Below are 14,866 nucleotides of genomic sequence, written 5' to 3'. Positions count from 1 at the left end.
CTGAGCTCATGACTGCTTTGGAAGAGATGTAAATGTTTACCACATTTACAAACCTACATATTTTGAAGAAATATGGTTTCCTGTATAGATTTTATTCTATACATACTTTTATGAATCAGTGAGTGAATTAATTATTTTATAGAGCATGGTTGTTGAGAACAAGCTAGATTTTGTGTCACAGCAGAGTGGAGACAGATCAGACTTGGGTGTTGAGATGGGGCTAGAGGAGCTAATTCTGTGTTTCGTGTGTTTCAGCTAATGGAGTGCTGCGTCAATGCTCTCGTGACATCTTTTAAAGAGACTATTTTAGCTGAATGCCAAGGCATGATCAAACGAAATGAAACAGAAAGTAAGTGAAGCTTCAAGAACAGTGCAGGATGATCTCAGCATCAACTGTATAAAAATAGATTTGTTTGTAGATGTATCAGATTACTGTTCTTAATAGGTGGTGGCAGTGTTTCAAAGATTAGATGCTACTGCACGTGGGCAATTTTATCCCACAAAAAATGACCATCATTGGTTAGGGTTATTTTTTATATATCACTTACAAAATCTGTATGTGCAATATCTTAATTTGAATGACTGGATAGCTCTCATCTTACTTGAAAAACGAGAACATTGTGTGTTCTGTTTTATTTTTCCCCTTACTTTTTTTCCTCGTGTTGTCCAGCTCTGGTAAATGTTAACACTCCCCCTTCGTTCCGCTTTCACCTTCCCCCTGGGAAAAAAGTGAAGCATCTCTTTACAGAGCTGTGTTTTTCTGGAGGACCAATAGGCCAGTGAACAAAATCTCTGCAAGTTTTTTGTTTTGGTCTTACAGTCATTATGTAACTGTTGAGTACTGAAAGTTAGCTCTGCATGCCTTTTGAAAGTTTTCAGAATTTTTTTTTTGTTAACTGTATCAAGGGTTAGGGCTGGGGCAGCCTCTAGGCAAATGACAGATACCATAAATTGAGAGGTTAGTGTGACTTGGAAGTCTAGTGTTGGTCCTGTGAAATAAACCAAACTAGGTAAGTCATGAAAACGTCATAATCAAGTAGGGAAATAATAAAATAAAAATTAAAAAAAAAAGTTGAAATCACAGGTTCTTTCTTGTATGTTTTTTTTAAGACTTTGTATCCTGCAGCCAAGGAATATTTACGAATGTTTACACAAAGTTTTCATTTCTGTGCAAATGTGAGAACTCTTTCAGGACTTAGAACAGTGTAATAATTACTCACCTCTAAAGCTAGCATTTCAGAAAATATTTGACCTCAAAACTATGTCATGCTGATCTGTTCATCTAGCAGCATGATTCCTGGCAGTAGTCCAGAGCTAAATCTAGACAGCCACCAAACTTCTTATGAGTGTATGTTACAGTTTTTGGGAGAATACAGGAGGCTTATTTAAATGCAGAGCTTCAGAAGGGTTCATCTGTAGCATCCAAAGCATCTTTCTGTAGAAAGTTGTGGAAGTATTCACACAGTCTTCCATTTCCTTGATGTGTGTCTGCCCCTTGATACTGCTTGTTTGCAGAATAATTCTGTTCAGTATATAAGAACTCAAGTGTTTCTCTCAAATCTTTTTTTTCCCCTAGACCTACCTATTATTTTAAAAATATTTGAATGTTTTTAATGAAGGATGCAGGTGCAGTCCATTTGTTTAAAGACTGGAGCTATACATAGTAATATGTACTCTGTTATAGTATCCTCTGCTGTACTTGACTTCTGCATATGTCTTTCTGATATTATTCATCTCAAAGAATTTAATGATGTTTTCTTTATTAAAGAGCATCTAACAAAAAAGGGCGTTTGGGCTGTGAGCTGAGCACTACTGGAAAATACTTTGTTACATTAGTTAATTTTTACATGCCGTGCAAAGGAAGGAAAGTGTCATATTTTCCAACTGAGAACTCTCAGGAATTTTGGAACTTGCAAATGCTTTTCAGCATTTGCTTTGTTTTTGTTTGCTTATAGTATTAGGGATGGGAGGCCTAAATTTTATTCTTGAAGTACTTCATAACAGAAATAAGTACACTTGGCTTTTATGAAAATGGAACTTAAGTGCCCCAACAGCTGCAATATGGGTTTCCTTACCTTTCAGTCGCATAATGTATTCTGAGAGAAATTCCAATTAAATGCTCCTTTTTGTTTTGTTAGTTTGAAATCTGCCTTTGAAGAATCTGGTTTTTTGAGTTCCTATGTTTTTAGGGAGCACCCGAAGTCTTCCTTTGCCACTGTTTATTAGAAGACACTACAAGCTTTTTTTTCTTGAATTATTTATGCCATCACTACTTTACAGAAACAGATGTAGAACCCTTTAATCTTTTTGTTTCCTTTTTTCTACCATCTCTTTCCCCTCTCACTTTTGTTTTTTAAAAATACAGATTAAAAGAACCAGTAGAAGTTGACTGAGCTTTTTGGCCTGAGCTTATGTAGAGCAGTGCTACCATCACTTACAGTACACCTAAACTGCACTGAGAATACCTCTGACTTATTATTTTTTCTTCTGCTTCATCAAATGCAGTCATTTAAACTACTGTGAGTTGTGTCCAGTAACATTGCAAGTTTTTCCTTGATGGTTGCTTGTAGCTTCCATTCTTTAATTTGCATTGTTATGTTCTAAAAGGACTTTTTTTCTTCTCTGTGCATTGCTTTTCTGTTTGTTTTTGCAACAGTTGTTGGGATACAGAAGTTGGTAGCATGTATTTCATCCACGTGAGTGACAAAATCTTGGTATTTCTGGCAAGTATCGCAGAGGAGAAAACAAAGACAGGGCCTTTTGTCCCCAGTAGAAATAGCAGGAGGAACTAAGTGAATCTATCAGGTTTTCTTTTATCAAAAAAAGAATTGAGTTTGTGATCAGTTTGTTCAACTTCATAAGCAGAGTCCTTTGCTGTGTTAAGTTCAGATCTCTGGTCACTCCACAACAATCTGGTGACTTTCATCCAGGTGTTCCTTTGTGGACAAGTTTGTCAAGATGATTATTGACATTTCAGTAACTTTTTAAATATATTTTTTTTAAGCAGTGCTGAAATAACTTCACTAAAAGTAGACAAACCATTTCAGTTTCTAAAGTTTTTGAATTGTTAACTTTCAAAAAAAACTAAATAAGCTCCTTGGGAAAACAGAAAGGAAAAAAAATGCTGTTTACCTTAGTCAGTTTGGTTTACTTTAGACTTTGGCATGGTTTTAATTAAAACAAAACGTTGTACATGGTATTGGAAGATACACAAAGACAGCTCTGTTTGGCTTTAATTAAAAGAAAATAAAAAGCTTGAATCTTTACAATTTCTTGCATAAACTACTGTAGGTTTCCAACTGAGGGATTTTAAGGCAGCAGTACTGAGAACCTGGACTTAATCCAAATTGCCATTGACTTTGGGGGGTTTTATTCAAGCTTGTGATAGTTTATGCATAAGCAAGTATTACATTGCAATAAATATTTCCTTTTACCTGCAGAAGAATCTCCTTCTGGGACCAGAATTAGAACAGTATTCAAAACATCTTTCCTTTTAAAGGGATGAATTGAGTTATCTGCTCTTGACACATTCAGTATTCCTCTTGAGATATCTCTAGCAGAAATGCAGTGTACTTGGGTTTTATACAGGTCTTTGACTGCTGGCTTTATCAGTATTTGTATCTTTCAGAGTTGCATTTAATGTTCTCACTGATGGATAAAGTTCCGAATGGCATAGAGCCTATGCTAAAAGACTTGGAAGAACATATTGTTAGTGCTGGACTTGCAGATATGGTAGCAGCTGCTGAAACTATTACTACTGTAAGTATTGGGTTTTAATAAAATAATAATGAAAAAACAACTTTGCAGAAGTTAAGTACTTATTATTTGAGGGACGTTTGTGACAATGGAATACATTCTGGAGATTTTGTTTAAACATCAGATTTTGATCCACTGAAATTTTAAGTGTCTTTAGAATTTTTTTTCCCTTCTGTTTTTGGTTGTAGCTTTAAAACACAAATCCAATCTGCAGTAAAGAAAAGGTTATAAATTAAGGGCTTGTGATACTTGTACAGTAACATTGTGTTGGTATCTGAAGTAAAAAGGCAGAATCAGTTTTTTCAGAGTTCTAAATTTCTGATGAAATTTGAAAATTACTTTCAATCTGGGAGGGGTTGTTCAGTGTGGAAATTAAAAGGATTTTTCCGTACTGTTCTTGTCCTGCTTTTTATCATCTTTTCCGGGCTTAGGAGGACTGAGGAACTGCAGCAATTAGGGTGTGCCTTTTATTGAATCTTGAAAACTTTTTTCTTTATTTTTAGAAGTTATTATACAATATTTGAAAGGGGTTTTTTGTGTGTATGTATATATATAAATTTGTATATCAGAAACAACTATCCTAGAAGTCTGTTTTCAGGTTTACATGCTGTAGAGCTCTTCAGTACAGAGAATAAAGTTAAAATGCTCATTTGTAGTATGCAGGCTTGAGGATACTACATTATTACAGATAAAGGAATTAAATGTAAGCAAGCTCACACTGAATTGTATGGAGCCTTGGGTTTTTATTTTATTTTTGCCTCTTTAAATTTAGGATTCTGAGAAATATGTAGAGCAATTGCTCACACTATTTAATCGATTTAGTAAGTTGGTTAAAGAAGCTTTCCAAGATGATCCAAGATTTCTTACTGCAAGAGATAAGGTAGGTGTTTCTGCAGATAACTTGTTTCCAGTTTAAGAATTGTTGTAATTCATCTTATGTCTCTGAAATCTTTGTGCCTATTCACTGTTAAATCTAGAAGCTGCTCTTACTCTAGTAAATATGCAGACTAAAATATTGATGAACCTTACTGCCACCTGATTAGCTTTTAACTTGTATTTTAGTCATCCTTAAAGTTTTGTGTTCAGCTTTGTAATGTTGTAGAGCATATCAGAAGATGATCTTTTTGTTGAGCACCTTAATGTCTGATTTAGCAATGTCTTTAGAACTTATTGCCTATGAAGTCTCATGACTTCAGATATGGGACCTGCTCCATGCAATCCCTTCCTAAGTTTTTGCTTAGAGGAAAGTAGTATGTTATTGGAAAAGGGTAAAATGCAAAGCATCAGTTAATGGGAAATTGAATCATAGGATTTGAACTCTAATATTGAAAACTTTGGGCTAATAAAAATAGTTGGATTAATTTCATGTTACAGTAATATAAATAGATAAAACTTTTGTGATTCATACATCAAAGACAGAAATTGAGTGAAGCACTTATAATATGCCATTATTTTTCAGGCATACAAAGCAGTTGTGAATGATGCTACAATATTTAAACTTGAATTGCCATTGAAGCAAAAGGGGTAAGCCACAAACTTTATGTGAATCAGCTTTTTAAAATTGTTAAAGACCAAGCTTCTGTTTTAAAATATCTCTTCAAAATATTTACTGTTTACAAGTGCTTTGTGGTTCTTGCATTCTGGAATTTCAGTCTCTGGTGAGAGACTCTTCACGTGGCAGTGGATCAGTGAGTAGCCACCTGTTTGTTGTTATTGGAAGATCTGTTATTTTATAGCAGAGTAATAAGTCAATTTGTTAGCTGAATTTAATAATACCTTCTGGGGTTATTAATTCCAAAACCCTGAACTCTGTAACTTTGCCACAACTTCAGTGAAAGTCCGTGGGAAAACTGAGTCAGTAATCTTTATGGGAATAATGGTGACTGATTAAGGTGTGACCATCCACAAGCTGTTTGCCACCTCCTCGTGTGCCAGCTGTGAGCATGACCTGTCTGGGTGTCACATTCTTGCTTCGGTGCAGGGTTAACCCTGCAGGTTAAGGTTAGTTTAAACAACTCCAGTAGATGGGGCAAACCTGCGTGACTCAGGAAGAAAACCAACACTCACCGTGGCCACCCTGCTAACTCAGCGGGAAGGTGGCAGTCAGTTAACTCTTTGTTAATGCTTCACCTCAGGTGCCACTTGAGTAAGAATCTGTTTAGGTGGATGAGGATTGCCTAAATATATAGCTTGTAGTCTGATTTACTGTGGAAACAAACCATACGTAGCTGGGCTGCCAGCTTCCCTTTCCAAATCCTTCTAGTTAGGAGTGGATGAATATAAATATCTGTTAGCATGCTGGTTCTTATCCTGTGTTTGGTTTTGGACTAATGGTAAGCCTGGGTAGGCTTATTATTAGCCTTGCTGTTTCTGTATTACTGGAGGAGCTCCTTCACAAAAGACTGGATCCCTGTTTTGTGCGCTTCCTGTAGATGCAACCAGGGTGGAGGAGATTTTTAGGTCTCTGCTAATATTTTCATTTCCCCTGGGAGCATCCAGATCAATACCTAATTCAAAATGTGTTTCACTCCTAAAGCTGAAACCTGCCTAGTGATTTCTTAGAAACCGTCACAGTGGCAGTGGTTTTCTGCTCAGTGTTCTTCTTCCCAGGATTTTTCATGTTACCTACATATGCAGCCTGGTTTTAAGTAAGATGAAACTTTATCCTACTTAACTTGTGCCGTTAGGTTCAGCCTAAGAAAATGGAATTTGGTAATTTCTCATTGTTGTCAGGATCTTGAAGTCTCCTGTCCAGAAATACGTGGGAACGCACGGATTAAATAAGAGTTCTGTCATGTAATAACCAAAAGATTAGTGATCTGCTTTTACTCCATATGGTCTTCAAGAGGGCAGAAGATAGTAGCCTGCAGGCTGCTTCATGAATTCAGAAGGACAAGTTGTCTAAAGAGTTTTAGCACTGTCTGCACTAGTTGATGAGAGGATGAGGGAACGAGAAAGAACACTGAACATTCTTCACAGCTTCTTCCCTGCTGTCTTATTCATCACCTTTATTTTGGGCCCTGGAGACTAGCAATCGAGTTGGTGTCATCTGACTCTAGAAGTAGAGATTGGCCCTTGACCATTTATTCACCAGTCCAGACACAGGCTCAGAACGTGACCTTGTGCTTCCATGCATTTTGAAGAACCACAGTCTGTCTACTGTAGCATCTTCTCATTCAACTGTAATCTGCTTTTGATTTCCAAGCTGTTATTCTGCTATTTAAACCTCTTACAGAGCAATTTTATCCTGTTCCTATGAGATAATTTGTGTTGGGTTTTGCAGTCTGTGAAATGTGGTGCAGGAGGCTGTTCTTGAGCCTTCCATTAGAGCCCAGTGAGAAGCTGAGTGAAACGTTCCACTGCAGCATTGGTTAATTCTTTACTGGAATACTTGTTGCCATGCAATATTTACTTGTCTCAAACTGTAGTTTTAACATAATCCTTCATTGTTATGAGTTCTAAAATTAGAAGCGGTTTAGAAGATCAAGTGGTAGAAGCTGTGTGAAAATGTTGGGTGGTATTTATTCTTTCAAGAAGAAAAGGGAGTTACCCCTATTTTCTCATTCGTATAACAAGGATATGAATTCAGTGCCAGGATCCTTGGAGTCAAAAAGGAGTGCTCTATCTTGCTGCCAGCATGACCACTGCAGGATAGCAGGGTTCTGTACTGTTTGAAGATATGTTGTTGTTCTTTTATTTAGTGTTGGATTGAAAACCCAGCCTGAATCCAAATGCCCTGAGCTTCTTGCTAATTACTGTGACATGTTGCTAAGAAAAACACCACTAAGCAAAAAACTAACCTCTGAAGAAATTGAAGCAAAGCTGAAAGAAGTGGTATGTTTTTGCTTTCTACTTCTCAACTGTTCTGAAGAATGAGTGAGTTTATTTCCCTCTGTGGGTTCAGGCCTTGATCTTGAAAAACAGTTATGTTAATAAGGTGTTAATAGTGGGGAAAAGAGTTTATTATGTCATCAGGCATGTGCATGTTTAAATTTTGTAACTCTTGCAGTGTTTCATGTCTCTGTCAGTTCACAAAATCAATATGCTAAATTAATGCCTCTGTCACATGTTACCAAAACTAATGCCAGTCTGACAAGAGAAATAGAGGAGACTTCTACATACAGGTGTCAATGTCTTTTCTGATTTAGGAGAAGGCGCTTGATGGTTGGCCAGTAAAGAAACTGGAGCTGTGATATTCTGAAAGATTTGTAGCTGATGCCTGTGATAGTTCTGACGTGGTTGCTGTTAAGGCAATGTCAAGTAGCCTTTTTCTACTTTGTAATCTACAGTGGCATTAGATCAGCAGACTTGTCTGATTGGTGATGCAAATAAATATATTATAATCTTCTTTTGACAGCTTTTGGTACTTAAATATGTACAGAATAAAGATGTTTTCATGCGATATCACAAAGCTCACTTAACAAGACGCCTGATATTAGATATATCGGCTGATAGTGAAATTGAGGAGAACATGGTGGAATGGCTCAGAGTAAGTAGCTTGAACTCTGTCTTTGCTTGTGCCTCTTGTGTTATTGATTCCCACCTCTGAACTTAGATATCCTTTTTGCCTAAGTGAGTTCTGTCTTAAACTGCAGGCCACTCAGGGCATCCTAAGCTTCTTTTTTAACCTAGTACTTTCATAAAGTAAAACACTTCTACCTCTTTTCTGCTCTTTTCTAAGATAAATGTTTATCCTAGTAGTGGTAGTGATATATAAAAATATTTCACACATAATTATCCGAAGCCTTTGTATATTCCATATGCAAATGAGAGACATGCAGTCTACTTGTTTGAGTAGTGTTCTAACTGTGAAATTTTGCATATATTAGAATATTAATTGCATGCTTTAAATATTGCTTCAGATCTCATATATCTTTTTAATGCTCTTCATTTTTTGGGGTTTATTGTTTTTAAAATAAAGTTTTTGATCATAGTTGTCTATGTCATAGTTTAGTGTTCTGTTTGTTTATGCAGGAAGTAGGAATGCCAGCAGACTATGTAAACAAGCTGGCTAGAATGTTCCAGGATATCAAAGTGTCTGAAGACTTGAACCAGGCCTTCAAAGAAATGCACAAAAATAATAAACTTGCTTTACCAGGTACAGTTTTCAAATGATTTGCTATTTTTCATTTCTCTTAGTGAAGCATAATTCTGTTGAATCCTGAGTTAAAAATTTTATCAAATGCAGGCTGAACATAGTCTTCAGGGCATTGTTACCCTTAGACTGGGAGTGTCTGTAGACTCTACTTTCTCTTACACTTGACACTGGAGCTCCATCATTCTGTAAGTTATTGTGGGTTGTCATTATGAATAGTCTTGTAGATACAGACTCCTGATTCTTGTAGGTAAATTCCAAGCAGGGGCTTGAATTGGTAACAACCAGGTGAATGCTTGAACTGCTCCCTTCTCTTTCACCCTCATTATTCTTCATGAGTGCTTCATGCTGTGCTCCTCCTTGATCTACCAGCAGGAGAGCTGGATGTGTGCTGTGAAGAGCTTAAATCAGATTTCTGAGGTTAAATTTCACTGATGAGAGAGGCTAAGGAACATCCAGTGTGGGACCTGCTACTGCTGAAAACCCTCGTAGTGCTTACAACCATCAGCTGTAAAGCTGCATCAGGGCTTAAGGAGCTCTGCAGAGGCAAGCAGGAAAAGCAGAGATTTCAATCAGTGTTGCTGGCAGAAAGCCAGTGGTACAGAAATAGAGTACCTTAATGTTTAAGTAGATAGACACCCTGCTATTTCGAGAACTCAGTCTTCCATAATTGTATTTCAAGCAGGGAAAAAAAGGGCATTTTGTTTGTCTATCTGTTACACCTGGAGATTTATGTAATCCAATATTGTCTTACAGCTGATTCTGTGAATATTAAAATTTTGAATGCTGGTGCCTGGTCCCGAAGCTCTGAAAAGGTGTTTGTCTCGCTGCCCACGGAATTAGAAGATCTCATCCCAGAAGTTGAAGAATTTTATAAAAAAAATCACAGTGGTAGAAAACTTCACTGGCACCATCTCATGTCCAATGGAATTGTGAGTGTGTAGTTTTCAGTGTCTTAGTCTCAATGACTGTACTTTCTGTGTATTTATAATATTAAGAAAGCTCGTGGTCTAGAAAGGCTTGTAGGTAAAATTGTCATTCTATTCACAGATAACATTTAAGAACGAGGTTGGCCAGTATGACTTGGAGGTAACAACATTTCAGCTAGCTGTCCTGTTTGCATGGAACCAAAGACCCAGAGAGAAGATCAGCTTTGAAAATCTTAAACTGGCAACAGAACTCCCTGATGCAGAACTTAGGAGGACTTTATGGGTATTTCCCTTTCTCTTGAAACAGATTTCTTCTTAATTTTTGTGCTCTGAAATACTGGATTAGTGTTTTTAAAGAGCTTTCAGATAACGCTTGGAAATGTGAACGCCTTTCTTGCTCATTAATCAGTTTTAATGCTGGTTCCTTGCACTACTCCTGAGCACACACAACCTTTACATTAACACGTTCTCTCTACCCAGTATTGTCTAACTTAAGCTTTTGGAAACGGCAAGATCTTTTTGACCGTGTGCTGCCTAAAGCACACGGTTTTGATTGTATTTTGTGGAGTGGGACCAGTCTAACTCTAGGACATCAGTGGCACCTGATGGATACATGTTGCTTAAAAATAACTTCAGTGTTTGCTCTATCGGGCTTTTAACTATTTAGCTGAAGAACAAAGGGAGAAGTCATGTAAATCAGACTTAACACCACTTCTGTAGCCGTGAGTTCATACATTTTTCTTTTTTTTTATGATTTTACTTCTGCTAACCCATTTCAGAAGATTTGGTAAACCATGCACCCCTCTTTGGTTTTACTATTATCTTTGTGTTGCCCTATAGCAGCTCCAAACAAGGCTACGTGGTTCCCTCACTACAGTCTGCACAGCAGTGATCTATGTTCTTAAAAAGTAATTGTTTCTGATTAGAAAATCTCGTGTTTTGTTTTCATTCTTTCTCCCCCCCTTTTCTCTGTAGTCTCTTGTAGCATTTCCAAAGCTGAAACGTCAGGTTTTATTGTATGAACCTCAAGTCAATTCACCCAAAGACTTTACAGAAGGAACCCTCTTCTCGGTGAACCAGGAGTTCAGTTTAATGTAAGATGACATTTGAAAAGTAAACTAACAATGTGCTATCTTATAACTAAAGGGATTCACTTTAAGTTAACCTTTGTTTTTGAAAGTTCTCAAGATTCAGCTAGACACATGCTTTGCTGCCATGTCCTCATTTGGTTTTCGCAGTAGTCATGCTTCAAGTAGGCAATCGAACTAGATGGCCTCCAGCAGCCCCTTCAGAAAAATTTTTCTGTGATTCTGATGTCTGTGAAATAAAATTTTTTAACTGCTTGGGGATGAAGTGCAAAACTGGAGGCTTTGCTGTCTTTCTGTTACTAATGAGCCCATGAAATTTCATATAGGAAGAAGGGTACATAAGGAAAGCACTAGTGCCGTGTTGCTTGTTTCACAGTTTCAAAAGCAGAGTGATAAGTTAAAAAAGGAAGTGAAACTGCTTAATAAAGCCCAGCTTTAGACAGCATACCATGGTATGTGTGGCTTTCACTGGCAAGGAGTGTCTTTGTTTCAGTGAGAACTGCAGTGCTCTTTTATTGGTGTTCTGAAATCCTTCAGAGCGTAAGATAGTATAAAAGAGAGTATCTGTGAACGGTATATACTATATTCAGCAATGGTTTACTTTGGGTTTTGCCTCTCTGTGTTATCAGTTACTATGATTAGAACTGGTTCTTTGCTAGCAACCTTGGATTCTGGGCCTCATTCTCAGTAGCAACTGGACATCTGGATCTGGAGGGGGGGAAGAGAGAGATGACAAACCTGCTTTCTTGGGGCTTAGTTTCTTGCCCAGGGCCATGGTGTTTGTTCCTGTCGTCAGGATCGCAGGCTTTGGGAAGTGATGAAAGGGTATGACAGAAGAGACGGGCTGTACAGAAAGTTTGTGGGTGACTGCTGACAAGTGCCATCAGCTTGCTTTGTTACAATTGTCCTTTTTTTTCCTGCTAGACAGACAGTACTTATAATGGAATACTAACTAGTCCAGTTTCCTGAACTTTATTATAAAAACATCCCCCAAAGAACCCTAGTTTTATATCATTAAGCTGAAATATATTTCCCAGAAATTCTATTTGTTAAAATAGTACCAGTAACTTTTCAACTTGGACACTGTCTTTCAGCTGATGGGTTTTTCGTAGCACTGGTGTGTTGGGGTGTTGCTATGTGGAGACTTTGGGACTGGGGTCTGACTTTGAAGGCAACTGTCTCACTGCTGCACTGCTGATAGCCTTTAACTACCCAATATGTGGTGGTACTCCTTGCTGCTGTAATTTAACAGGAATTCCTTAACTGAAAATGTATTTTTTAGCTTACTTTCACGCAATACAACTTTTTCAGAAAAAACGCTAAGGTTCAGAAAAGGGGCAAGATAAATTTGATTGGTCGGTTGCAACTTACTACAGAAAGAATGCGGGAAGAGGAAAATGAAGGAATTGTTCAGCTAAGAATATTACGAACCCAGGCAAGTAAACTGTCAGAGACAGATAAGATGTTCCTGTTTCTGCTGTCCTGTTATCGCTGCTGCTCACAGTCCACACCTGGGTGTTGATGTCAGAAGCAGATGCTTTTGAATCCCATTGGAACTTACTTTTGCGCTTTGGCTTAGATCCTTTGTGAATACTGGGGGGTTTTGTGGGTGTTTTTGCACTTCTAATTCTCAGCCTCCTGTTCTGATGTGCCAGGTCGTTGTTTAACAGGGACAGAGCAGGCACTGAGCAGCCGGTGGAAGCGTAACTGTGTTGTGGTGGGTGGCAGCAGCAGGTGGCGAAGCTGACTGACTTGAACCACCAACATGAACCAAACAGCACTGTTGATCTTGAGATCTCTTTGGCTTCTCTGTATGAAGAGAGCAGAGCAATCTCAGAGATGGGATCATGGTTTTGTAATAGCAACAGGACTTCCTGAGGGCCCTTCTCATTAGAGGGCAAGTGGATAAGTACATGTTAGATCTCCAAACTGCAGCTTCCGAGCTTTGTGGTTGGCTATCCTTCAGTCAGTCAGGTACTCTTGTCAGATCTTTCCAGCTGATGATTCTAAAAAGAAAAAAATTTTTTTTTCTCTTGTCCCCCACCAGGAGGCTATCATCCAAATAATGAAAATGCGGAAGAAAATTACTAATGCCCAACTTCAGACTGAACTGGTAGAAATATTGAAAAACATGTTCTTGCCACAAAAGAAAATGATAAAAGAGCAAATTGAATGGCTTATAGAGCACAAATATATCAGAAGAGATGAGTCGGATATCAACACCTTCATATATATGGCATAATTTGAGGACTGCAGGATGCCGAGAACGTGGATGGAAGGGTGCTTGGACAGAAAGCTGCAGAACAATTTGTGCTGCGGAAGGACTTGGCTTGACTTTCGTTACGTATTACAAATCCCTGCCTTACCTTACAGAGGACTATATTTTGCCAATCTCATTCAACTAGCATGATGGCATTCCCTTCATGTTGCACACTTTGAACAGCATGCTGTTTTGTGGGAAACTTGCATTCATGAAGAGCCCATTGTGAACTTTTTAAAGTAGATTTGATTTACACCTACCAAGAAGAATACAGGTTTGGGTTTTTAGATGACCAGTACTTGCACAAGGAAAAAAAATACTCAAATATTCATGCACTGAGGAACTGCTATTAGTTTTGTTTGGGGTTTGGTTTTTTTTTGTGATTTTTTTTTTTTTTTAAATGCAATTAGGACTAGAAGTAGCACTTTCACTTTTGTGTTTTGGATCAACAGAGTAATGTACTGTCCACCTTTGATCCTTTTATATAATAACATTTGAGAGACACACATGCATCACAACTGATACATACTTGTTGCAGTTAAAACCTGTTGGCTAGAGCAGTGCTTCAATCTAGGAACTGGATTTTAATAATTGACTCATAAATGACATAAAAGTAATTCCAAGTCAGGGGTGATAACTGTCCTTAAGCAGGAGAATATTGTTTTGAAATGGTTTGCTGTACACAATTGAATATACGTTTTGTTACCTTATTTGGATGGATGATTTGCTACAATCCTTTTTGGGAAGGTAAAGCTTTCTTGGTTGATACTTCACCCTAAAAGCAGTTTTCATGGGTAGTTCTGTTATACTGAACAGAAATATTAAGTGTATTCCTTGTACATTTAATATTTGTATTCCAAATATTTAAGTATGACTACATATATCTGAATGCATTAAAGAGTAATTAATGCACAAGTCCCCCAGAAAGAAGATAACACTTGAAGATCCCTTTACTAATTCCTCATCGGTAACTTTATATGTAGATACAAGGTTCATCCAATTGGACTGGCTTGTTGCTTTGAAGTCAACATCTTTATATGAAAAGCAAACCATCTGCTTTTTATTTTGAAAGAGGCAGGGTAGGAAATACCATTTGGTAAAAATGGTAACAAGCTAAGGAAAACCACCGTGTTTAGTGTACGCAGAGAGAGTGCCAAATACACATCAGGAATTTCAACTTCTTAATGTTACCTCTTCTATTTTCAATCATCTTACGTAGTCGTTTGGCACTGCCTGCCTCTCTGCTACTCTGAAATGTCTCAGCATGTACTGTACTGATCAGGTGAATCACTGGAGCAGAGTGCCTGTCTTGGGACAAAAGGTAAGTTGTGCTTTACTCAGTTCTGTATGAACGTTCTGGTAACTGCAAGTGTGCGCGTGGCTTTTTATTAACCAGTTCAAGTACAACGTCTAAGGGTCTCATCACCTGTGATGATTGAAAGGAGGAAGAGGATACAATTAACTTTAGTCAGAAAGGAAAACCTTCGGTAAGAGGAGGAGTTTTGCATTCACATGGTTTCAGTAAAGTAGGCAGTAAGAGTGGTTTAAAAGGAGACTACGGGAGAGGCTTCAGCAGGCTGCGTGCTGTCACTGAGAGAACGGCGTGTACTTGGACATCTGTTTGAGTAAGAAACTTCTGGTAGCAAGGGTCTCATGAGCAAGAGATGGAGAGAAATTGAGACCTGGCCAGTTACAGTCGATAGAAATCTCACAGTTTGTTACATGCTTTTATTGATAC

General features: G+C 37.8%; 1 protein-coding gene across 1 annotated transcript; it reads left to right on the top strand.

Moving 5' to 3' along the window:
• Positions 1-253: 253 nt before the first annotated feature.
• On the top strand, positions 254-13,741 carry CUL5 (cullin 5). Its single transcript, XM_008935929.1, has 12 exons — positions 254-349; positions 3,629-3,759; positions 4,529-4,636; positions 5,216-5,280; positions 7,458-7,590; positions 8,114-8,245; positions 8,731-8,854; positions 9,608-9,783; positions 9,902-10,063; positions 10,756-10,874; positions 12,180-12,303; positions 12,916-13,741. The coding sequence occupies exons 1-12, from the start codon at positions 259-261 to the stop codon at positions 13,108-13,110; spliced, it is 1,560 nt and encodes a 519-aa protein (XP_008934177.1). The 5' UTR covers positions 254-258; the 3' UTR covers positions 13,111-13,741.
• Positions 13,742-14,866: the final 1,125 nt, after the last annotated feature.

This window comes from Merops nubicus, unplaced genomic scaffold (genome assembly GCF_000691845.1).
Source record: "Merops nubicus isolate BGI_N331 unplaced genomic scaffold, ASM69184v1 scaffold39892, whole genome shotgun sequence".
Taxonomy (NCBI): Eukaryota; Metazoa; Chordata; class Aves; order Coraciiformes; family Meropidae; genus Merops; species Merops nubicus.
The sequence above is the reverse complement of the archived record's forward strand: the minus strand, read 5'-3'. Positions and strand labels throughout refer to the sequence as shown.